Genomic DNA, 25137 nt, shown 5'->3' on the forward strand with positions numbered 1-25137 from the left:
TGTGTGTGTGTGTGTGTGTGTGTGTGTGTGTGTGTGTGTGTGTGTGTGTGTGTGTGTGTGTGTGTGTGATTTATGGCATCAGAGTCTTTGTAGAGTCAGAGCTTCCAAAAAACACTCCCTGACATGCGAGTCCATTTCTGCCTCCGCTGTATCAAGTTTAAAGGGCTGGCTGCGCTCCTTTCTGGAGCCATTAATGGCATCAGCAGAGGGGACAGTCCCATGTCCCCGGCTCCGCAGCTGAATTGAAGGACCCACGCGGCGAACGTTTGCCGCTGATTGGAACTGTTGTCGCAGGTTATAATACAGCACATATTGGTTGATGCTATAGGGGATATCACAGTTATCAAATAATTTGCTATGACATCAGAGTTTTTGTAATTGTAACATTGCAGCAATTTGTGAGCAATCAACCAATTGTGCCACGGGTCAAGTTAGTTTGGCTGTATCTGCCAATCATCTGCAGGGAAAACCCCTGCAGGGATGAAAGGTGTTTCACACACTTCTGCACCTATATCACATTTCATCAACTATGGAATGGAATCGAGCCCAGGCTTTCCCGGAACAAAAACAAATATGCTCCTTATTAGAGACAAATAGCATATTTCCATCTCGCCAGATTCCGGAGAAGTGAATGCTGCAAGACACTGCTGGTGCTGCTGGGCTGTCAAAAAAAACGAAAAAAAACAACAATCATTCACATTCCGACACTGTCCGGGGGACGGACGAACGCGACTGTCCAAATAACGCGAGAGGAAGTTAATCAACTTTGAGGGGGAACTTGAATTGTGCTTGTATGCTTTTTATAGTGGAAGTGGTCCGAGGAGGGGTTGTTCTCGCAGGGGTGAGGTTCTCTAAAAGATGTTCCAGTGAGAAGGGAAGGTATGGAGTGTTCGCGTCATCACCAGAGCAGTGAGAACCAACTTGTCATCTGTATCATGCTGCCACCTTGTGGCGAAGCTCCGCCAATACATATGTAGATCCTGCAGGATTGGTTTACGTCAGATTAAAGCTCTCTCACAGACTTCCTACTGTAAATTATAAAAAAAACAATGGCACAGAATGGGTTTAATTCAAGAGTGAATGGGAACAGGCATCATCTCAGACACAGGACTCAGGAACAGAGGGGCGTTTGTGTCTCTTTGCCCTCCACATAAACAATATTAAAGCTGGATCAACTAGTCAAGTTATCAATCAGCTTATTAACAGGAAAAATTGTATCTAAGAATATTTTGATAATCGCTTTCAGTTACAAAAAACAAACAAAAAACCAACTGTTTCAATTTGCTGTTTCAAACAGATTTTTTTGGTCTTACATGACAGCAATGTGTGTTTCTGGAATGTAAGTTACACAAAACAACCAATTTGAAAACACCACCTTGGAACCAGGAAAGTAAAAAATAATTAATTCATTAATTAAAGAGACCATTAATGGAGAAAATATTTCACAGATAATGAAAACACAATATTCTTATAACATTCTTATAACTCTATAACAACAACAACAACAACAACAACAACAACAACAACAACAACAACAAGTAACTACTCCATTGACCCATATTGCCTCTAATCTTTCCATAATGTAAAACCCAATATAAATGATTATCATTTTATCTTACAGTATGTACAATACAAACACAGCGACAGATTTCACTCCTCACACGATAGCTATTGTTTCGGCAAGAAAAGCCCTGAATGCCAGAGGACACAGGGCATCTCAAAGCAGGTTGTGCTGCGGATTTGACAGCATGTGTGATTCAAATTCTGATCAAATGTTTTCATTTTCCTTATTAAAAATTGTTATTTCTCCACCATGTTGCCCTGAAGTTGTCACAGCAAAAGGCTGTGGATAAATGAGATGCCTTTACAGTGTAAAACTCCAAATCAACTTCATCTAAAAAATAATTGTTCTTTCACGATTGGAAAAATACAATTCTTACAAAATCAGTGCATAACAGCAACTAGTCAATGTACAGTCCACAAAGCTAAAAAAAAAGCACTAATTATATCAATCCTCTGTAAAAAAAAAAAAAAAAAAAAAAAAAAAAAATAGACAGAGGATCAAATCCCAGTTATTCACAAACTGAACAGCCTCCATTTCATTAAAAAAAATGCCCGACTTCCAGTGTTTGACCTGCAGTCCGATTGCACTTTACGACATCCTGTGACAGTGTTGACAGTGTTCCGCGATGGATACGATCCAGTGAGGAGAGAAGGCTGCGGGGGGGGAGGGGGTCTCCTCAGCTCACAGCACCTCGTCTACATGCGGGTGGCTCTGCTCATCTTCATCGGCCTCCATCTGAAGCTGCTGGTACTTTCTTTTGAAAAACCCAAACTAGAAAGTAAAAGGATTTCAATTTAGACACAGTTCTAGTTCATACAACAACAACAGAAAGATTAGTTGTGAACAAGTCCAGTTTTCTTTTGAGTCTATAGACATAAAGCTGCGCATTTCTATAAAAGCACAGATCAGGTATATTCTCTTTTCCCACCATAGCAGAGATGAAATATTCATGCCATTCATTTGTTATATAGCTTATATAACAAATAATCTACTGATGTTCCTCTTTGTGTGGTTATTATTGAGGGTCACCTTCCACAGCAGCCCAACGGCCAGAGCCAACAGCAGCAGTCCGCCGATGACGCTGCCGACTATCACTCCCACTGGAACGTCGCCTTTCTCTCCAGGTTTACTGATCACCACCACCACCTGGACAGCAGGAGGACAGGAGACACGGTCTGTCTCACATCTAATACGACATGAGACTACGGCCACTGAAAAACCCAGAGCAACAGAAATCTCAAACATCTTACCGGTAGCCGTTTGAGGCCGATGACGAGCAGATCGGGGTTCGAGGTCTCGACGTCGACCTCGGAGGTCAGCTCGACGGTCTGATAGGTGGCCTGGCGTGACAAGTTTTTACAAGTGAGAGCGCCATTTAAAACTACAAGCGTGAATTTGTTTAATCAGTCATCTGAGTAACGGAGGTAAAAGCAGACAAAACAACCAGTAGTAAAAACAAATGTGTTATCAGTGTTATCATTTACCGAAATAAAGGTGCCACTCCAGATCCTTGTTTTGACTTTCACAAAGTAGTCGCTTTTAATTTCCGTGTCCTTGAGGATGCATTTGATGTACTCGCACTTTGCACTCTTGCAGTCCTGTCAGTTAAAAAACAAAAAAACAACAACATTAACAAAAGGAAATCAGTAAACAATGCAAGGCAAAATTAAAAAAAAAATACTTTTATTCTGCATCTGGGTTATTTAAAAATAAACAAGACAACAATGTATATTCAACTACAGATATTAGTTTAAACTATACGAGTTGAGCTGATTTAGAGGAATAAAAACAATATGAATTAAAATAAAGTAAAGTATTATTTAAAAACTATTCAAAACATACAACATGAAGATCAATAATATCTGTTTATGCAGTTTGTAACTTAATAATTCATTTACTTTCATAGAAAATATAAAGCGACAGGAATTATGCTTCCAATCACATATATAGAAGAATATTATAACATCGCTTGTGTGCAAAATATTTCAATATGTTTTTTATTAAATCATTGAGAAACATACTTTAGGTTCCTCACGTGCACGGATTTGGAAGTGTGCCTCGCTAGCTTCTCTCAGTAAAACACAAGGTGAGAAGAAGAGTTGACATATGTGTACAAAGATGAGAACATGCCGAGGAGTAAGTGACTGACCAGTTTCTCCGTCCCTCTGAGACTCTCCTCGGAGAAGGACACTTTGTGGCTCTTCACTCCGATCTTCAGAGGATCCACCAGGCTGCCGGAGTCACAGCTGACAGCACCTCCCTGCAGGCAGAGAATTTATTCCATCAATAAATGACACAGTCCAAATCCCACAGGAAAAAGTCAAAGACGTTTTTACTAAACTTGGCTTTAAAGTTTTGAGATACCACATTGCATATTGGGTGTCAACCATGGCATTTATTAATGTATTTATTATGTGTTTAAACTCTTTAAGAAGCTGCTGGTATTTGGTAACTGAGTACTCACTCTCTGCGTGTCCACACTGGTGACATAGAGGAGCTGATTTCCTCCTTTAGTGGTCACTGGCAGAGCAATGGTCAGATACAGGAGGCTGACAGGGAAGTTACTTGTTGAAACCTTGAAACACAATTTGTTTTAATTCATATATTAATATAACAAATACAATGATGAATTAGATTAGGACAATTTAAGACACAGATTCAGTAATCGCACCTTCACTGTGAAGTTAAACTCTGGGCCGATGTCATCGAGACTCTTCACCGTTGTTACCACGGGAACAGCGGCATCTGCCACATAGAAATTGATATTTGACTGCCTGGGACAAAGAGAGCACAACTTTTTGTTTTAGTTTCCATCGTCAACTGTCAATTTCAGGGTGCGATTAAAATTAGAAAAAAAACCATTAAGCGGCAAAAAGCGGAATCACCTGGACAAAACAATCCCTGCATCATAGCGCACAGGAATGGATATGTCCACCGTGTTGTCTGCAGGTCTTTCCTCTTTACCATCGCTGTAAAGATTTTTATTTTTATTTTTTTAAATAAAAGGTACAGAACATTATCACAGGGTCAACAATTTTGATTAAGATTCACAATCTTTTATTGAATTTCTAACTATTCCAGTGTACCTCTTGGCCTCAAATTTCACCTCGGCTTGGTTTTGCAGCTGGTCAAGATTGTAATCGAAATTCATCTGAAATGTCACCTGTAATTGAATAACAATTAAATACATTTGCACAGCCCAAAAATCTGTTCAAAATAGTTCATAATATTAAAGAAATATTTGACTTTACTTACTTCCTGGTCTGTCTTTAATGCTGGGTATCCCACTTGGCAGGTGACGGTTTGTGTTTGTGTTGAGGTGCATTTGACTCCGTCCGTCTGTGAATTCATAAATCTGAATAGTAAATAACTTCTATGTTGTTGTATTACACTAACAATACATGACAATGAGGCTTTTAATGTCATTCAAATAACTTCAGCAGCACAGACAGAAAAGTGCAAAACATATACTTAACACTCTTTTTGTTCTAGTCAACTATTTCTGTAAATGTTCAAAAATGGGTTCAATTAATGGGGAAAAGGGTGTTCAAGGATTTGATGATCCTACATTTATTTAGTGTAAATGTGCCCTTTTTCACTCACAGGAGGAAAGATGGAGGAGTAGAAGAGGTTGCTGGAGTAGGTCGCCAAGACCTGAGTGTTGTACGCGTTCTCCTTTTTGTTCTTCACGACGACTTCAAACGACAGCTCCCGGTTATTGGCGCTGACCAGGACGGGAGCTGAGCTATAACACAAGAGCTCAGATTACTGTACTCCGCAGTTTAGCAATAAGAAGGAATCTCACCGTGAGTTGTGGGTGACTTATTCGTATTGTTTTAAAGATGAAGTCAACTGGATGAACCCTAAATTGCACAATACAGCATTTTATGTAGGAATGAATCACGGGGCCGTCGCTTCCATCGTGAAGCACAAAACGCAGCACACAACCAAATGTACAAACATGAAAAATCCACAGCAGCTGCAAAACCGCATGCGATCAAATGTGTGTGAAAGTGTCTCCAAGGTCTCTCTAAAGTCCTTCTTCCTGCACATATCTCCCAAACTTTATGCGTTTTTTTTCCAAGCACACGAGTCTGACTCGACCATTTGATGGGCTATGACGTTGCTTTGTACCCTGGGAAACTCTAATTTGTGCAGCTCTATTGGCAATTAAGACAGACTCGTGAAACAGAGAAAATAGAAATTGACGTAATGGTTGTTAAGAGTTACCAGGGAATAACAGGTATATTTTTTTCCAAATGAAGTCTTCACACAATCTGCTGTATAAATGTGTGCACTACTCGGTAAATTATAAAAAAAACAGGGCTTTGAAGACGGTGCTGTAATATCAGCTGCACAGAATGTGAGCTCAGTACATCCTCCAGGAGTTGCTAGACGGGCATTCCACATAGTCCTGTTTACAAATGTGAACTTTGAATGTGCACCACAATGTACAATATCAGAATAAATATGTGTTGTTGAGAATCAATATAGCAGCTGACTCTAATGTAAAAAAAAAAAATGGTTTCACAAATCCACATTCAAGCCCATAGTGATACTTTTGGAGGAGTGGCTTTGAAAGGAAGGCCTGAAGGGACGGGCTGTCAGTGTAGCCGACTTGGTGACTTTCCCTGCTAGATTTAGCAACTTTCGGAGCTAGCGCTGCTAGCTTCTGTAATTGGAAAAGTATTGGCAACCCTGGGCTGGGTTTTTCTGTTGGATAGTGTTTCAAAATGTTGCGTACTCTTGCTAGCGTCTCAAAATCACCAACCCCTAGCTTGAAGATAATCGCCTCGCCTCAAGTTCCGGGCAAGTTCCATCACACACAGCATTATTTCTACTCTCCACTTCAACGCTAAATGAACAACAACGAAATCCTTTATCCTGAGGAAACCATCATACATCAAGTGAAACCACGGAACAGAGTATTATCTTGTGTTTACATCTAAACTGTATATTGTACATATAATGGTCAGCAAGTATGACATGTTACTTCTTGCACAAACGAGGTCAGTGATTCTCACCTGGAAGCTTTTGTGTCTGTCTTCACACTCAGCACCAGATCACTGACACACACGTCATCAGAGCCGCAGTCTTTTGTGAATGGGACCTGAAATGACAACAGAGCAGCAAACTCACATAACAATAAGGGAATCTATTATATATCTACTGCATGGGATGAACTTTAATCCTGTTGTTGAAACACAAAGTGTGTTAATATGAGAGCTTGCCTGACTTTAGTCAATCACTTTAAAAGTTTTAAAAAGACAGTAATCACACAGCATGTCATCTTAAATAACCGGGCAGACGACTCTGCAACATAACAACTATGTTTAAAGTCTTCGTCACCTGATCTGTTTTCCTGTAGACCTTTCTGAAGACCCAAAGGCTAAACAAAAAACGATTGAACAGAGACTCAGAGAAATCGTGTACTGTACAAGTCACTTACAAAGAACTCAAAGGCACTTGGAGACGACATATCGAGGACCGGGTTCACATCTGCATTCTGCTGCTCGATCTCTATTTTCAGACTGAGGGAATTGACAAAGTCTGGCGCCTCCTGTTGAAGAAACCACACAGGGACAAATCAGCAGATTATTTTCAGAATACTTGATTTGGAAAAAAAAAGAAAAGAAATATGAAGTAATATCTCTGCAAGCCTAACCCTATAAAATGTGTCAATTATGCTCTTCGGTGACTGCAAAACAGAGGATTTTCATCCATTACCTGAACATAAACCTGGTAGTCCAGACACAGGGGCGCAGAAGATATTTTAGCTTTTTCTGTGAGTAAGCGCTCATTGTTTTTAGTGAACAGTCCTCTTGACGTCACTCGTGAAGCCTGCAGGTCAGCGTCCAGGGTCAAAGTGTAGGATATATCTGAAAGAAGAAGAGTGCGATATTTTTGTCTTGAAAATGATCCATGAACATCTTAGGAGTTCGACATTTTGGGAAATTCTTGTATTCACTTTCTTGCCTGAGAGTTAGACGGGAAGATTGATAGCACCCTCATGTCTGTACACTAGATATAAGGCTATAGCCGGCAGCCCGTTAGCTTAGCTTAATGAGAGTGGTTTTGATCTTCACATTGACTCTCAACAAGAATGTAAACAAGGCAAAGTGTATTTCCCAAAACTATAATTTAAAGGCGCTAAATTCCAAATTCAGGGCGATGGGATCAGGACGCCACTATTGGTGCTAACTGCTGTATGAGCGCAGCGCAAAGTGGTGCCGATTAGTTAGCCAGTGGGGCACGCACACTGGTAGTCACATGCACTAACATGCACGCACGGCCAGACCAGCTACGTAAACAAAGAAGCTCGGATTACAACACACACAGAGGGAGAGTGACTTCATTCTCTGCTCAGGATGCCATTACTTATACATCCTTACATAACAAATAGTTGTTTGCTGTTATATTAAAGCTCTGAATTCTAAATGTAGCACCTTTAAGTAACAGGAATCTATTTATTCTTGAGAAGAGGATTTACCAATGGGTCCAACTGGTTTCTTAGGCCTGAAGGCAGCAGTGAAACAGAGGTTGGTGTTGAAACACGTAAGCTTGCGTCCATTAATGTCACAGGGTTTGTTGAAAATGTTGATTTTATCGGGGTTGAAAGAAGCTTTAGCCGAGACGGACGCCACACCTCTGGACCTGAAAACCAACTGCAGCTTTAAATGATCGTGAACAGCCTTGCTGATTCTATAATATAATGTGGCCAATCATGACATTATTTACTCAGGTTCTAATCACTCACAGTTTATTACAGGTTGCCAAACTTACCAGAGCTGCACCACTTTGCCATATGCGCCAATGGAGATGTCAGGGATAGTATCATCATTCAGGTCTTTGTCGCTATCTAGGGACCTTCCAAAATACTGCAACTGAGGATCCAGTTTGGAGCCAAAGATTCTCTGGAACAGATTATCAACAATGATGAGTTTAATTATTACAGAGAAACTAAATGGTGTGTTTGTTTAGCTTCAACTAAAACTAAAAAACTTCCATAACAGACTTTCTGTCAGTCTGATACGAATGTCTCTCCGTACCTGTGAGAACTGTTTGTTTATTGCCTTCTTCTCCCCGTTGTAGATGTAGACGACACCTTTCCCTTTGTCCTCTAAAGGAGCTCCAACCACAACGTCGTTGTAACCGTCGAGGTCCAGGTCAGGAACGGCAGAGATGGCCATCCCAAAGCGTGCGTTCTCAGTCGGGGGCGGACCACTGAGGAATCCTTGCTCGTTCAGTATACCCTTCAGATCGTTACAACAGAGAATATGATGTATATGGTGCTACAGTTCCTTTCAATTTCAAGAAAACTACAAATGAAATCCAGCTTTGAGAATATATTATTTCCTACATTGCACCCACCAAGTGACATGTCACCCATATTTTACCTTGGTGACAGAGAAGAGGTAGACCCTGCCTTCCTCTCTCTTCAGATCGCTCATGAACATGGGCGCACCGACCAGCAGGAGGTCCGTCACCCCGTCTCTGTCCACGTCCAGGGGGCACAGGACGCTTCCAAAGTACGACCCAATCTAGGACAAGTGCACATCTAGTTGGTTTCTACGTGTACACAGTTGGTTCACAAAACGTGAATACCACATCCCTCTATTATCGGTACCTGTTTTCCTCGCTCTGAGTCGATGATAGTAGTCTGCTTCTGGGCGTTGATGGTGTAGACGATAACTTGTCCGGAGTGGTTGGAGCGAGGTGCGCCAGCCACAAAGTATTCTGTAAGTCTGTCGCTCAGCGTGGTGACAGAATAACCTGGAAATTACCATAAATAAGACATTTAAATAGCCAACATCTGAACTTTGGACAACTTCTGACTTAAACAGTGGCAAATGTAACTAAAAACATTTACTCAAGTTCTGTACTCTATTTAGTATTTCCATTTGTTTATGCTACTTGAAGCCACTATTTGAAAGGTATAATTACTAGTTACTTTGCCAATGAAGGGCTCTGCACACTTACACACAGGTGTTGAAAATGGTATTACAAAAAGCAGTGTTTGTCCAGCGCCACACAAACATAAACTCACTCACGCACACATTACTCTGGCTGGTTAGACCTCTAGGCAGGCGTGGGTTGGGTGGAGCTATTCTGAGAAGTAAGTGATTTTACTAAACTCTATGACAAGAAAAATAACAGGGGAAGTGTTCCTGCTTCAACACGTACAATGAGGTTTACAACAGCGAGAAGGAGATGTCAACCAAGAAGAGCGGTTTGTACACTGTCCGAAGCAGAAGCACAAAAAAGCGACATAAGTGATAATACCTCTAATAATGCATTGTTATATAATAACAATGCATTATTATTATTTATAACACCACTAAACTATAAAAGGTAGTTATAATCTGCTCTTCCTCTGCAAGCTACAGCATTAAAAATGCTGCTTATACTTAAATGCATCAAATAAATGAATAAATAATAATAATAATAATAATAATGATAATAATAATAACTAACCTTGACAGCCTCCACTCTGCATAATTATTACTTTTAATACTTTAATAAGTGTATTTTTTACATACTTTTACCCAACTGTTACTTTAACTTAAGTAATATTTGGAATGCAGGACTTTTAATTGTTACATACATTGTAACACGTACTGTAACTGCACTATTTACATTTACGTGCACAATCTGAATACTTCTTTCACTCCTCTACTTAGACCAGCATTGTAACACAGTGTCACTGCAGTAATATACATGCAAACACACAACACATGTATTTATAAGTTAGTTTAAATGTTTGAGTATGCAACATAATTATCCTAACAATCCAAACAAGGTGCCATCATGGCACCAATATTCAAATATGCGAGTACAGAAAAGGGAGATACTGTATGGTGTTAGTAATGTTAGAAGTACTATATATATATATATATATATATATATATATATATATATGGTGGCTCTAACCCTGTAGCTTCCACTGAATGTTTCTATAGAATACTCATTCCAGATGATGCAAAATAAATGTCATGATGTTCCGCTTCTCAGAAAAAAGGTGGTGACACATGCAGTGGCGAGAAGCTTGCGATTTTACAAATCCGTTCACGCTCAAAAACACCACAGATATTTAGAAAATAGAGTTTTGTTGTTTAAAAACACTATAAGTGCCAAAGCAGGGCAGCTGCAGTGATTACGCTTGTATTTCTCGCTTAGCGAAAAATACTTGAGAACAGCCACCCTCCACTCCCAATCCTGCCTTGTTTCATGCAAAGATTTTCAAGAAACAGGATCAAAACGTAAATGCAGAGGACCGCTGTAAATTCCTACCCAGTAATGAGCTGTGGTTTCTGTCTTGAAGTGTTCCCGCAAAGGCTGAGAAGGGGAGAATGTCTGCTTTGGACCCCTTTTGATGGACGACAGTCCCGCTCCAGGCGTAGGCCCCCACTGCTCCCAGCATCATCACATCCTTAAACAGCACAGGTCAAAGACCAGTCAGCGGATAACATACAAACAACACTGTGGATCACAGTATTCGTATTTTTGGTCAGGGTTGAAACCACCATTTATTTTTTTCCGTATCAAAGGTTTTGAAATGTATCAAAGGGATTTATTTTTCTGTAAAAACAAAGAAAAATGATGAAAACCACAAATGGAGCGCAGTGTGAGAACAGAACATTTTCTAAATGCCAATAAAAAGAAGGCAGCTCCTTAAGTTCGCGGTCAGACTGCTGTGGAAAAAAAATGTTCGGCTTCCTCTTTTCTTTCAGTGAGAACTCCGCGTTGTTGCAGCAGGAGGGCTGTTGTGAAAGGGGTCGTCGGTCAGACTCTGTGACCAGCTTTGTTGTCACTTCAAACAAACCTCCACCACATAAGGTATTTTGATAGCTGCAGTACATGAGGGTTACTTTACTCTATTTAATCAATGTATCATGTATTTTCATAGCTTTGATAGCATAAACTGGTAGCTGGTGTACGCGTCTACATGTGGAACATGCCATTTTCCCCCACTGTTGACCCTGTGGTGTCAGAATCACTATATGTGATGTGTGGCAGATTATGGAGTAAACTTTAGTTTTCGCACACTGCTTTGGCCAAATCCATGTGAGTGCACAAAGCAGGTTCAGTAGAAAATAATTCAGCATGAATCGAATTTTACTATTTTCCTCGCAAATATTGACTCAGGAGAAGAACATTGCTGCTGTGATAACTTCACACATTTGTAAAATTCTCTCCCAAAGGAGCACAAAACCAATGTGCCACAACTTGACATCTGATTAGTCTTCAAACTGGACTTCTTTTATCAGGTTACACACCGCCACAAGCGACAAACCCCCGTTAGGTTTTCTTCTGCAGCACTTTTGCACGTTTGAGTGTTTAAAAAAACAAAACAAAAAAAAAAATTTGCTTCGTCACAACAAATACAAACGTTTTAGAGGCGTTCAAGGCGGCGCTCTGTACCTGTTTGCTGGAGTAGTGAGCACTGAATCCGACCTGGGACATCTCCATCTCGAAGTTGTCACCCCCTTTCCCAGTGCCTTGTGGGAACAGAGAATCATGTTAACGCCAGAATCAAAAGCAGTGGGGCAGATCCAGAATCAGACAAAGGATGTGTGTAAGAAGAAGAAGAAAAAAGAAACACATTTTCTTTTGATCTCTCTTGGGATCTTTGGCTTGGATGAGTAGTAGAGTGTTTGAATGAGCATGCAGTGTAAAGTAGATTACACATGCAGCGCCTGCAACAACAAGAGGGGGATCATGCACCTTCTATGTTGAAGATGCGGCTCCCCAATGTTCCAGCGATGGTGGAGAGGGCCGCCTCCTCCGACACGTTGAAGAAGTACTTCTCTTTGGGTACGCTGGCGATGGACTTGATTTCTGCTATCAGGTTGTCTGTGTTGATGTTTTGTCTGGAGTAATAACCCAGGACCTAGGGAGAAAAAATAATGAGGAAACACCGCAAAATCAGGATTGCAAAGAGGGAAAGGAATGTATGCAAATATAAGCTATATAAGAATTATTATCATGTAGGTTAACAGTAAACTACTGGCAGCAGTGTTCACTTTACAGTAGTCCCACTGTAATATACTTTACATTATATTTCTGTAATAATACAATGTGCAGAATTACAGTAATTTGCTGTATTTTCTTGATTTTACCGTAGACTACTGGCAGCAAAGTTGCCAGTACATTGCTGTTTTTCTACAGTTTATTTATTGTAAATGTAATGTTACTGTTATACTACCGTCTACTAAGACACAGCAAAGTGCTGTATTTTATTGAATTAAGTGGTAGCAGGGTAGTCAGTACAATATTGTTTTTTTATTACATTAACAATGTAATTTTTCCATAATTTCAAATACAATACCATGTAGTCATTTTTGTAAATATGTCAGTATTTATGACAGCAATTACTATGGGTTAAGCACTGCCTAACCTTGATTAGAAACTTTAATGTGATATCCAATGCTATGCAGTCAGCATGCAGGCATCATTCATATTTACTGAGATAAATATAAACGAACTATAAATATACTGTATATAATTAGCAGTAAGTGGCAGGCCATTACTTACAGCGATACCGAAGCGGGTGATGCCTTGCTTCTCGCAGTCGGCAATGACATCTTCTCTGGAGTCCTTGTCGTGAGACTCTCCATCGGTGACGACCACCATCACCTTGGCGGCGCCTGGTCGACCGCCGTTACTTTCGTGGAAACCCCAATGACTGAAGAGAGAAGACACAGTGGGCACTCTTTTTTTTGTTACTGTTTGTGGATTTATCATTAAAAAGAAATGTTCATAAGAAATTTAAAACTTAAAAAAATTGAATAAAATGATGTACCAGCATTAAAATGACAATTCATCCTGATCAGGTAATAGTAAAACGGACAAGATAGACGGACCAGCATACAAATTATAAGAAAGTACAATAAACAGATCAAATACATAGGTAAACAAATAAACAGAAATGCATGAAAGGCAGTTTTAGTGCAGCACCAACCTGGCAAATCGGATGGCATTGAAGGTGTTGGTCAAACCACCGGTCATTTGTGTGATTTTGGATGCCGCAGCCATTACCTCATCTTTGGTTTTATACTGGTTGAGTCGGAGTTCAAACTTGAAATCAACGGCATACTGAATGACGCTGACCTGGCGTGATAAAGCACAGAGAGCTGTCAGCACACTGACCACAACATCATCCCCTGCTTGATCTCTGCTTGAATTTCCCCGTCAATTAAACGCGATATTACCTGTGTGCTTTTGGGCCCGATGTCGAGTCCAGGTATCAATTTCTGGAGGAAATTGATCATTGGAGGCCAAGGGAAAATGCTGTTGGAGCCGTCCAGAACAATCACGATGTCCATCGGCCCTCCGCATGCTAGAGAGACACATAGTGACACATTTGAGCAGCGCTGATGAATGGAACCGATGCTGACCAACGTATTTTATATCTTCAAAAATCAAACCCAGTAGACAAATGACAATAAAGGAAAAGAATAATTCAAACTTGGCCATGTCTCGTGTTAGAAATGTTGCTGTTTGTAAGCCAACATTAAATATATGATGTTACAGCCTCCCATAAGCAAAATAGTCCCAAGTCGACATTAACACATGAGGACACAACATGGTAACGGAATGTGTGTCACTGTGATGGATTTATAATCTGATATTAACTGAAGCCTGTCTTAAAAATATCTAACCAAACAAAGCTCAACATGTCCATAATCAACATATACATACATATATACTGTATATACGTATATACTGTATATAAAAAGTCAGATCTTACACTGGATGGCAGGAGAGAAGGCAGGTTGCGGTTGAAAGAGGGGGCTCATTTTTGTACATATTCCTGGGTAGAAGATCTGATCACCACAGCTTTGTCCCCAAAGAGGTCCGCACATCTGTATCAGACGAGAGGAGACTTTTCAGAGGTCCCAACACGCTCTCACGTCTGGGTTTAACAGTGAATTGAATGGTTGTTGATTGCAAGTTGGACTTAAGTCACATCAAAGTGTTCTGGTGTTAAAGAACAGTTATTTAACGGTCTTAAATAGCAGTCGTGCAGTGGCTGATGTCTTTATTTAACAACACTGCTTGCCGGTGCAGCTATTCACCTCAGCCACCGACATACTTCCTTCTTCGAGACACAAACATTTGATGTAAATTTCAAAAAGGAAGTCATGACTTCACCGGTTCTTGGTCACGCCGCTGCGCTAAACATGCATCAACAATTTGAATATTCCATCGAAGCCGGTATCATAATAAATTGCCATACACAAAGACAAGAAGTAGATTCATAAGAAAAATGTTCTATTTTAGGTTGAAAAGAAGAGAAAAAAACTGCCAATCTCTGAAACAGCATGATTTCCCTTCAGTCCTGGGTGTGAACACACGTACCATCAAACCATTGACATCAGGCATCCGGGTAAGAGTCAAACCCAGGCACATCTGGTCGTTGACGTTTTTAACATCAGGCATACTCACAGAATCTGTGGATGAAGTGGCAAGGACAACAAATTAGCTCACATATTAAAGTTCAGATTGTTAAATCTGGAATTTATTTAATTATTAGCTGAAAGTGTGAACAAAATACAGGCGTTGCTGCAAATCAGAGAGAAAGCCAAATATCTGGAGACCTCCTGAATTTGTTTGAAGGCACTGCTCTGTTTAGGCATTTTAAGTGCACGGCCAATGTTTGGTGGGAGAGGTCAGAGGTTAAACAACAAAACCCCAGACCGTACCTTGAAGATTGAGCTTGTCACAGCTGTTTCTGGAGCCCGAGACTTGACACTTGTAAACATCCCCCTTCCTGTTTGGGTTGAAACCACTCCACGGGGCGCTGACCAGGAGCCTGCAAAAAAACAACAACGGTATTCATCTCTGAAGGTTCCTGTGCGCAGTGCATGACCGGCTGCACACACATCAGTCCACGAGACTCATCCAAATCATTTGACGCTGACAACGGTCACACAACGTCTAATCTATAGATGCTGACTCGTGGTATTCACAATAAAAGCTAGGTAATCTTACTGCTTTCAAACTTCCCCGCAGTGGGCCAATTGTAAGACCAAAGCGATACGAAATGAGCATAAACATCACTCTGTAACACTGTAACAGTAAGCGTGTGCCGACAAGTCCGCCATGTCATTCTTTTAATGTTTTAACAAACAGCAAACAAGTTTCTACAAGTTCCCACAGAAAGTATCAACTTCAAATACTTTCTTAACCCCCCCACCCCCACCCCCACGCACACACACACACACTTCACCAGTAAGGCAACAATGTATTCCCAATAATGCTAAGATGACCTAATACACCACTTCAGTGTCACATCCCCCACAGTGTCAAATAAGGCACGAATAACGGGACACATCGTTCTTCTCCAGACAGTGAGCTACTCTGCGAGACCGTGACTCAGAGTGCACAACATCCAGACATCACTGAGAGGCTCGGTTACTGTTTAACTAAAATGACGAAATATACGTGGCTCCAAACGGGGTGTTGCTACATTGTTGCATGACTTGGAATCTTTGTTATATGATTCAGCAGTATAACAACTTATCAGTAGAGCTCGTCCAATAATTCAAAAAATAATTTTTTTTTAACTCCCAAATATTTGTATCAGCCTCTAAAATCTAGTAGTGACTGTGCTATATATAAGATAATCTTGTTATTAATGCCACAGCGGGAACATTTTTGCAGCATTACAGCAGCAGAGTGGATAGTGAGAGTGGATAGTACTAACAAGTAGTAAATAAGTAAAAGAAAAACAACATCAAAACAAGTATAATAAACAAGTAATCGCACAGTAAAGGTATAATAAATAAGTAAAAATCAATTTCCTGGGAAAAAAGCTAACAGCCGAGTCAGCATATCTGTGAGGCTGTGCATGGCCACATTTGGTGCTCTGACGAACTGTAAATGCTGATGTCAGTATGCTAAAATGTCTCATTCCAGTAAAAAAAAACACAAATGTAAAACCTCATGGTGGTGCTGGAGGGAAAGTCAGGGGTGAACATCGGTACGATATAGTTAAAATGCAAAGTATTGACAGCCGAGCTGGCCTCACATGAACTGAGCTGTTTGTCTTTTTTAAACCAAGGTGTCCGTTGCAACAAACCCGTGAACAGGTGACGATTAAGAGAAGCAATCCTCGGCTTCAGTGTCGTCACCAGTACTGGCTTTAGTGGCTTTAGTTTACAGAATACCTAGACGCTGCTGATAACCAGGTGCATCTCTGTACGGCGACAGGCCTTTCATTTGCTAAAATGGATACTTCTACCAGGAAGAAATCCTCCCTGGCGTGACGGTTGTTGTACACCAACAACTTGCACAGCCTTGAGATTTCAACCCTGTAGAGTATCTTTGGGATTAGGTACATGGGTTTTTGTTTTGTCATGCAGTCAGCAGTTTGAAACTCAGTCAGTATAGACCAAGACTGATCCCTGTGAAGCATGTCTCCACCTTGTTTTGGAATTCAGCCCGTCCTGGTGCAGAGGCTTGTATTGACGGGTTGGCCCACTGAACGTGTATCTGCACCTTGTTTGCTCAAGAATAAAACTTCTCTCTGCGTAATATTCACATAGCCTGTGGATGTTATTATCTTCTCCACCTTTATTGCTCTTTCAAAGAAATATTAACAAAATGAATGATTTACTGGACCACTACTTGAAAGCTATACACAGCACCATGGACAAGACGCATGTCTGTGATGGAAATAAAAAAAAGTGAGGCAGTCTGAAGAGAATAAAACGCTTGAATTGATACCATTTGCCTTCGTGGTTTGTCGCTTGTTGGACCGCGTAGCCAAACTCCTCCGCAGCCGGCCCGCTGAAAATCTTGGCGCCTGCGGTGCCGACGTTGAAGGACTGCGAGGGCCGGATTCTGTCAGCTGGTGGAGGAGAAAGATGGGGTCGCATGACAGTGACACTGATCAACATAATATATATAATATATATATATATATATATATAATATATATATATATTATATATATATATATATATACATATATACATACATACATACAGTATATATACATATATATACACACATATACATAAACACAAATAGGCCCACAAAAAATACTGATAAATGTAATATTGATATATATATATCACTATTTTGCATGTTTGTCGGCATATTTGTGTTTCTAAAAGTCAAAACAAAACTGTTATGAGGACTCTGGTTGTTTATCGGGGACAGGTTTCACGTTTTACCTTTCAGCAACATCAGACATACTGACTTCCTCTTTTTGAGTGGTGTGGGTGGTTTTAGTGGCTGAATCATGTACTTAAAAAAAAAAAAACACATCAGCTTGACTCACGAATGGCATGGCAGCCCACTGAAATAGCTCTACAACACAGGAAGATCGTACTCATGGAGTGTTGCAGATTGCCTCCATAGACACTGCTCATCCTGGAACTCCCCCCCCCCCCGCCCGCCAGGATATGTGATTGAGTGAGTCTTTCTGCAGAATCAGACCCACATGCCCGTACAGGCAGAGCACAGCTATCAGCCCTCCCTCCCACTACCCCACCTCAGTCGGCAGGCAGAGGAATGTGGATGGGTTCTGGACTCGAGAGAGACCTTCACTTGCACACCCAGGATCAAGCCACGCCTGTTTACCTGCAGCGCAAAGTAACACTTTGCCTCCTTCTGGGGCTCGGCAACAATAACCCTGAAAACAACATGTTCTTTCATCTTCAGAAATAAATGTGCATAACAGGAGAATCATTTCAAACGTCCAGCTGCTGCTTACAGAGCAGACATCGAGCAACGCATCACATGACTTATTTTTCTCTAATATACACGCCATGTGAGGCACAGTGAGACATGAACCGATCCGGATTTTAATCCATGTGGGTTAATTTTGGATTATGCGTTTGTAAACAGAGGAAGAAACTTCGCTTGGTCGATGGGAAATACATTTCAAAACAAAAGCACATCCAGGCAGTTTTTTTTCAGGAGAAGACTGAGTCTATGCTCCTGTGTTGCTCTTCAGATGTCTTTAAAGTGTATAAAACAATTTAATAATCACATTAAATCCACTAATAAAACCGATCTTATGAAAACGACATAAAAAAGATTAGCTTTTTGTGGCGAAAATATTTGCATCTTTTTTCTTCTTCGGGTGAGGGAATGGTGGAAATAACAGGTTGAAAGTGTAAAAAAACAAACTCAGTACTTACTAATGACTATCACAGTGAAGAAGACTCGCCCCCAGCAGAACTCCATCGTCGTCCTTTATTCCATGGGTGTGAGGCGATTGAATGGAGCCGCACGCACTTGTTGTCAAAGTCGTGGCTGCGCAGCGCGCCGGGAGTCAGCAGCGGTGACGCGCCGGACGCGTTCTCTAAATAAGGACAGGCTGGCTGCCCTCTTACCTGTCGAAAGACAAACTTTGGACTTTGCAGGTGTGGCCGAAGGGTGTGAAGTGAAGTCTGTGACTAAAGTCGAAGGAAATCCAGTTGAGATCAGGCGAAGAGCTGAAGAGGAGCCTCAGACGGGCGAATGTCATGACGAAGTTTAAAATTTACTGGTAAAAAAATAAAAATAAAAATAAAAATCTAATCTAAATTCAAAGGGAAGCAAAAGGGGAAAAAAACTGTTCAAAACAAGTCCACACCCATGAGGCTTAATTTCAATCTCTTGTAATTGTTATTCCACAGCCACAACACCAGCAGACAAACAACACTTAAATCAACAGATGTCAAATAAAAGAAATCCACATGAGACTTGTCTCATGTCTCATCCTCTTGAACCCTGTAATTTATTTATTACATGCATCTCTTTGCAGAGAGTTGAGAGACAAGAAAAATAAAAATGTAGAATATGAAGAAACAAAAGCCCAAACCATAGAAGGTCTATTATAAGATAGTTAGAAGAATGACCACCGTTTTTATGGGTTTTTTCCATCACTGGAAGACAATGATGTAAGAGAGTTTTTAATTGGACCATATGTGTTATAGAGACTTTAAAGGATGTGGGTGGGGTGGTGAGTTGAAGGGCATTTAATTTTCAATCAGTGGTTTCATTCCAAAATGCTACTTTGGAAAGAATGTTTTGTTGCCAACCAGACAGATTATTACAACCTCTGATGTCATACTGTTTGGTGTGCAAGTAACTCCAGATCACAGCAAGTAACAATTTCAATGTCAACATCAGAGGGACACTACACATAAAGTGTAGTGGTCATTGGAGATACTGTGAAAAACTGTTGTGTGATGTCCTCTGTGGCTCTGGAGGAAGTCTGACCCTGATGACATCATCTCAGCTACAGATATTATTTAACAGAAAGCCTGCATTGTGTAACAGGGTTGTGGAATTTTGAAAGATGGTGGGCATTTACCGGGCAGGGACAGGGGCAAACGAAAAGATGCATTTGGTTGCATTGAGGGAAATAGAGGATTTGCGCTTTTCCATCTTGACACATTATACTGAAGTAAAAGTCCGGATAGCTCGGCCTCAGCTGCAACTATTTTGACCAGTTTTTTTCTAATAAAACCTTCATTTGTTTTACTATATACTACGCATACATCATTATTGCATTGCATATCTATATATGACAAAGTTTCCAAAGAAACTAAGAAATGATTCCTTTAATTGATATCCTTCATTCAATTTTGTTATGGATTACTACTGTTTTACATTATGGGGAGGATGCAAAAAGAAGTCAGATTGTATAGAAGTCTATGAGAAAATGACTACTTCTCACTTGATTTATTACCTCAGTAAACATTGTAAACATGAGTTTATGGTCTCAATCTCTAGTTTCAAGTCTTCTTCAATACAGCATGATGTTCATTTAGTAAATTATGGTCCATTTAGAGTCAGATAGACCATAAAGCAGAGTATGCTTTAGGGCAGGCTTACTGTGATTGTCAGGGCGCTAGCTACCAGAACCGTATACTGCGTCTCTACGTCACTCCTCTGCGGTCCAAATATGGTAAGTTCTGTTCACTGGTTGCAAAAAAGCCAAGATGGCGACGGCTATAATCCAAGATGGCGACGGCCAAAACTCAGAATTAAGGCTTCGAAACATCAGTCCACAAACCAATGGGCGACATCACGGTGACCACGTCCACTTCTTATATACAGTCTCTCAGTACGATTGTTCATCAACCAATCAGATTCCTCCCAACGCTATGTCCTGCCTGCCGGTCCTGTTTTACTGGGAAAGACGTTGGGATTCAGAAGCCAGATAACCTTGAAATGCCCGTTTCATCTTCACTTTAATATGTGTTCTACTATCCGATCCCAATCTGATTGACTTTGCATGTGCCTGTTCTCTCAAAGTCCCCCCATCCCACAGGCCCCAGTGCAACCACAGTGCCTGCACTGTCTATATCTACGCCCCTGATTACCCCCCCTTAATTAAGACAGTCTGTTGGAAAAGTGACGACTGTCTGAGCAAAGAAGCAGTGGCAGTTTGTGGTGTATAATCTGGACATTACTGAATTATTTTGTCTAATTAGATGAAACGTATTCCCAACAGTACGGTAACAGTACACCGATGACACTGACTTGATGCTTCCGTGTTGCCGTCCTTGCTTAGACCAATGAACCTATACTCTCTACTAACAAAGACGAGTCGAACAGCATCAGCTATCTCCACCCTTCAAAGTGGGTCATCTTAAATCACAGTTATGAACTTAGGCGTGCCCGATAAGTTGCCAAACTTTACACTTTCACATCAGCGACCACAAAAATTCATTAAAAGGCAGATCTTCAAAACCCGCCTGCGAACCTCCCTTTTTCAGATGCAGATGAAAACATTATTCTGATGTTTTCTTGACTTCCTAATGCAGTGTGTCAGATACACTGAGGACCCAACACCCTCTGCTTTGTGATTCAGCTAATGGGTTCGGATGCACCAAGACACAACCTTATTCAACAGCCGAACCCCCCCCCCACCCCACCCCACTGCTCTGTTTGTGCAAACATGATTCGTGTGCAAGTCATCCGGTGAGCCGGAGCACCTTGAGAATTCCAAATGAGCCGGTAACAAGCGTTTGTGTGGTGTGGTGACGTGGTTCGGTTCCTGGAAGAGGCTGATCTTCTTATCTGACAATTGCGTTGGCACGACTCGCTTTGAGGAACCGATCCACTCACTTTTCACAGAAGATGTTAAAAAAAAGGTAATCGCTTGTGATGTTACTTAGACAGAACTACAATCCCCTCTCCCTTTAAGAGAACGCTGCATTCCTTCATCTCTACACATTCTTTCCCTCAGAGTTTCAGGCAGCTCACTCTGTTGAATCATCTTGCACAATCTAAGGACGGCTCTTAAAGGAGCAAAGTCTGTGCTCTATGTTTCCTGTCGGGTCAGTGACGTAATGGAGCAGTGTGTCATTAAAACTCCCCACAGAGGACGACGACCGTGAATCTTTTTTTTTTTTACTGTACAACATTATAAATCTTGAGTAGTTTTTCTCCAGGTTTGGACTTGATTTCTTTGGAAAATGACATTCAACAAGGTGTTTATCATTGCAGAACTGTACTAGATCCTCAGCAGCTCTCTGATTAAAGGGAAACATTGTCAAACCTCAGCCTTGGACTTCATCTCAACAACATTAAATCATTTGACGGTGATTTAGAGTCACAGACTTTTTTTTTGTCCCTCAAGCTTTCATACAATTATGCTCGCAGGTAGAAAAACATTGCTGCTTTACTGCTTTTGTCTTATCAATTCATGTGTGGTTTAAAGCCACACTATGCAATATATCCAGAGATGCAGGTACAGAAACACACACACACACACACAGAGGCCTGGGTCACTAGACTGTAGCGCGGAGCTAATCCCTCTCTAGCACCCATCTGCTGACCAATGGGAATCTAAGGCCCCTGGTTTTCCCTGTTGCATTGTGAGCCAGACCAGCGGGATAAGAGGGGGCTCACGAGTCACTGACTGCACAGACACGGTGGTAACGTGACTTGTGGGTGAAGCTATACCATCCTGTCACATGACCCCTCAACCCCCCACCCCTCCAAAAAAAGGTGTTAGATTTGTATGTGCATTTCCAACAATCCCCAAGAGAAGCAGAAAAATTGGAGCATGACGATGCTTTATTTTTTACGCAAGTCATGAGCAGGCAGCCAGTGGTTTGCAGATTAAGATATCAGCCCTGTGCTGTGTGCTTCCTCAACATCCTTTATGGACGACACACACTCACTCTCACGCGCAAATCATTTCTGTCCTCCTAGATAATGAGAAGAGAGGCTGCAGTGTAACACATTTACGGTAAAACAGTACGCAGACATCAGTCCTTGGTCTAGATAAGTAGGCTTGTTGGCAATAAATTGGAGACAGACTTGTGGGAGTGTTGAATAAAAAACTGGTCTACAGTAGGAGCAACTGGCAGATGCTAACAATTTACGCGTTGAAAAATGAAAGTAGAGTGAAACAGTATGCTAAAAAACATGATATCTCACATACAATATGACGGGACAACCACACTAAAGTATGCCACCTAGCTTTGAGACTTTGGTTTTTGACACCCGGTGTGAGAGGGGGTGACACACAACGACAAAAAAGGGTCCCAAGCGAGGCTGGATCCCGTGTTAATGAGGTTATTATGTTACGCAGCTTAAATCACTGGGTGCCTCAGTGTACTGTACTTGGGAAGTGCAAACCCGCAGTAAATAGCTATTTCATTGTAGCGAGGAAAATAGCTGTGGTGCGTTGGAGGGTAAGGCAATGTCATGGTATGTCTGTTTGACAGATTCCTCTGAGTTCAGGCAACCGCTAAGAATTTTTCAAGGCCGTTCTAAGCAACACTTGACAATTTTGCGCCATGGCGACTTAGACGCTACATTAAATCCCAAGTCATTTCCTCGCTCCTCGCTTGAACCGGAAGTTGTTCTGCGCCGCCATATTGACGGCCGTCCCAAAGCTCTTGGCCCAATCCCAATGTCCCCCCTAAAGCCTCAAACCCTGAACCCTCAAGGACTTACTGACGTCACCTGGTAAGTGGGTGAGTGTGAGAGACTTTGAGGGCTTGAAATGGTGTAAATAGGAACGGGACAGCACTTTGCTGCAACATATCACGTTACCAAGAAAACAACAAAAAATATGATATATAATTGTGTGTATTTATTTTATACTTTGAACTCCCTGATTTGAAAGTCTGCCAGGCTCTTTCCTCACAAGATGAATGAGAGGTAACTTCATATCATCTATTTACTCGTTTTTGTCAAAACAGCTTCAATGACAAAATCTAATATTTGATGAATAAATAAATAAACATTCTGATTTCATGTTCCATTTTTAACCCTTAATGTTTCTGAGTAAATTTAATATGACAGGCTGAACACACGTAAGCCGTCCTCTTTGTTTACCTTTTTTTTGACTAGAAGGTCTTCATCTTGAATGTTTGGACTCTCACCATCTTGTTCTCTTGCTGCAGCTGACCTGCATGATGTGACTGTAAATAGATTAACCCTTTACTTAAATAGCAACATCACAATGAGTAAAGAAATGCTCATTTTAAAGTCAGTTATTAAGATTTTTGCTCAGTACCAAGAGTTAAATCATTTATTAATAAAAAATTGTATTTCTCCTTTATTTTATTTCATCTTCTGTCATTTGGTTTTTATTCGTTTTATTTTTTTAGTTATGTTCTGTTAACTATTTTACAAAGCTCATGCCTTTAACAAAATTACGTTATTGTGAAAAAATAATACAAATGTGATTAGCAAAATAAATATTACACAACCTGACCATCAGGTGGAGGCAAAGGCTTTAGAATAATGCGCTCACTTTGACATCTCTTTTTTTTTTTTTTAGAAAACTTTATTTAATTTATATCAATTGAGATCTTTCCACAGCCTCTCATTCTGTAGCTTGAACTTTTTTTTTTTTTTTTTACAGCAGGTAACGGCACAAACACTATATTAGATTAAAGAGTAAACAGTAAGTTTGGGTTTGATTCAATACTTTATGGTCTTCTTTCATTGACAGAAAACTGATGGTGTCAAAACAGAAGACCATTAGAAGTCTAACAAAAGTTAGAATGACTATTCTAATGTATGAAGTTGTTCTGACGTACCTAATAAACTAACTCAGTGTAACTCTCTGCCTGTGATCGCTTCACATTTAAATCTCTGGCCGTTCCAATGTCAGAATGGACCTCGGCTTACATCCCCTTCAACCTCCGGAAGGCTCGAAGACAAATCGGGCAAATAAAATCTCACATTATAAAGAATTTATTGCAGGCAAATAATACCATAAATAATATTTACAAACTATTAAACAACATTCCTTTGTATGGGCTTCATGGATTGCTAGTAAACAGTCTTTCAGTCTCAGGATAACTGTGGATCCGTTATGCCAATTCTCTGAATTTTGGACATTTTATTGAATACTTTTTTAAATGTTGACTTTAGCCCCATAAAGATGTGTGTGTGTGTGTGTGTGTGTGTGTGTATATATGTATGTATATGTATATGTATATGTATATGTGTGTGTGTATATGTATATGTATATGTATATGTGTGTGTGTGTATATATATATATATATATATATATATATATATATATATAAAAAAGTGTTATCCATATTCCCTTCCCAGTTTGTGACTAAACTTAAGTATTTCTTTTTCAAATA

General features: G+C 40.5%; 1 protein-coding gene across 1 annotated transcript; it reads right to left on the reverse strand.

The window, feature by feature from the left end:
* Positions 1-1050: 1050 nt before the first annotated feature.
* Positions 1051-18827, reverse strand: itga2.2 (integrin, alpha 2 (CD49B, alpha 2 subunit of VLA-2 receptor), tandem duplicate 2). Its single transcript, XM_031856719.1, has 30 exons — positions 18721-18827; positions 17297-17420; positions 15271-15380; positions 14927-15018; positions 14316-14430; positions 13777-13904; positions 13527-13675; positions 13100-13250; positions 12290-12455; positions 11987-12063; positions 10856-10994; positions 9192-9337; positions 8962-9105; positions 8614-8817; positions 8348-8478; positions 8055-8218; positions 7292-7443; positions 7014-7124; positions 6589-6674; positions 5168-5309; positions 4820-4903; positions 4651-4727; positions 4450-4533; positions 4236-4338; positions 4029-4139; positions 3714-3824; positions 3049-3162; positions 2815-2904; positions 2594-2710; positions 1051-2335 (listed from the first exon to the last, which is right to left on the reverse strand). The coding sequence occupies exons 1-30, from the start codon at positions 18764-18766 to the stop codon at positions 2246-2248; spliced, it is 3558 nt and encodes a 1185-aa protein (XP_031712579.1). The 5' UTR covers positions 18767-18827; the 3' UTR covers positions 1051-2245.
* Positions 18828-25137: the final 6310 nt, after the last annotated feature.

The sequence above is a fragment of the Anarrhichthys ocellatus genome, unplaced genomic scaffold (genome assembly GCF_004355925.1).
Source record: "Anarrhichthys ocellatus isolate YVR2014 unplaced genomic scaffold, GSC_Weel_1.0 scaffold17, whole genome shotgun sequence".
Taxonomy (NCBI): domain Eukaryota; kingdom Metazoa; phylum Chordata; class Actinopteri; order Perciformes; family Anarhichadidae; genus Anarrhichthys; species Anarrhichthys ocellatus.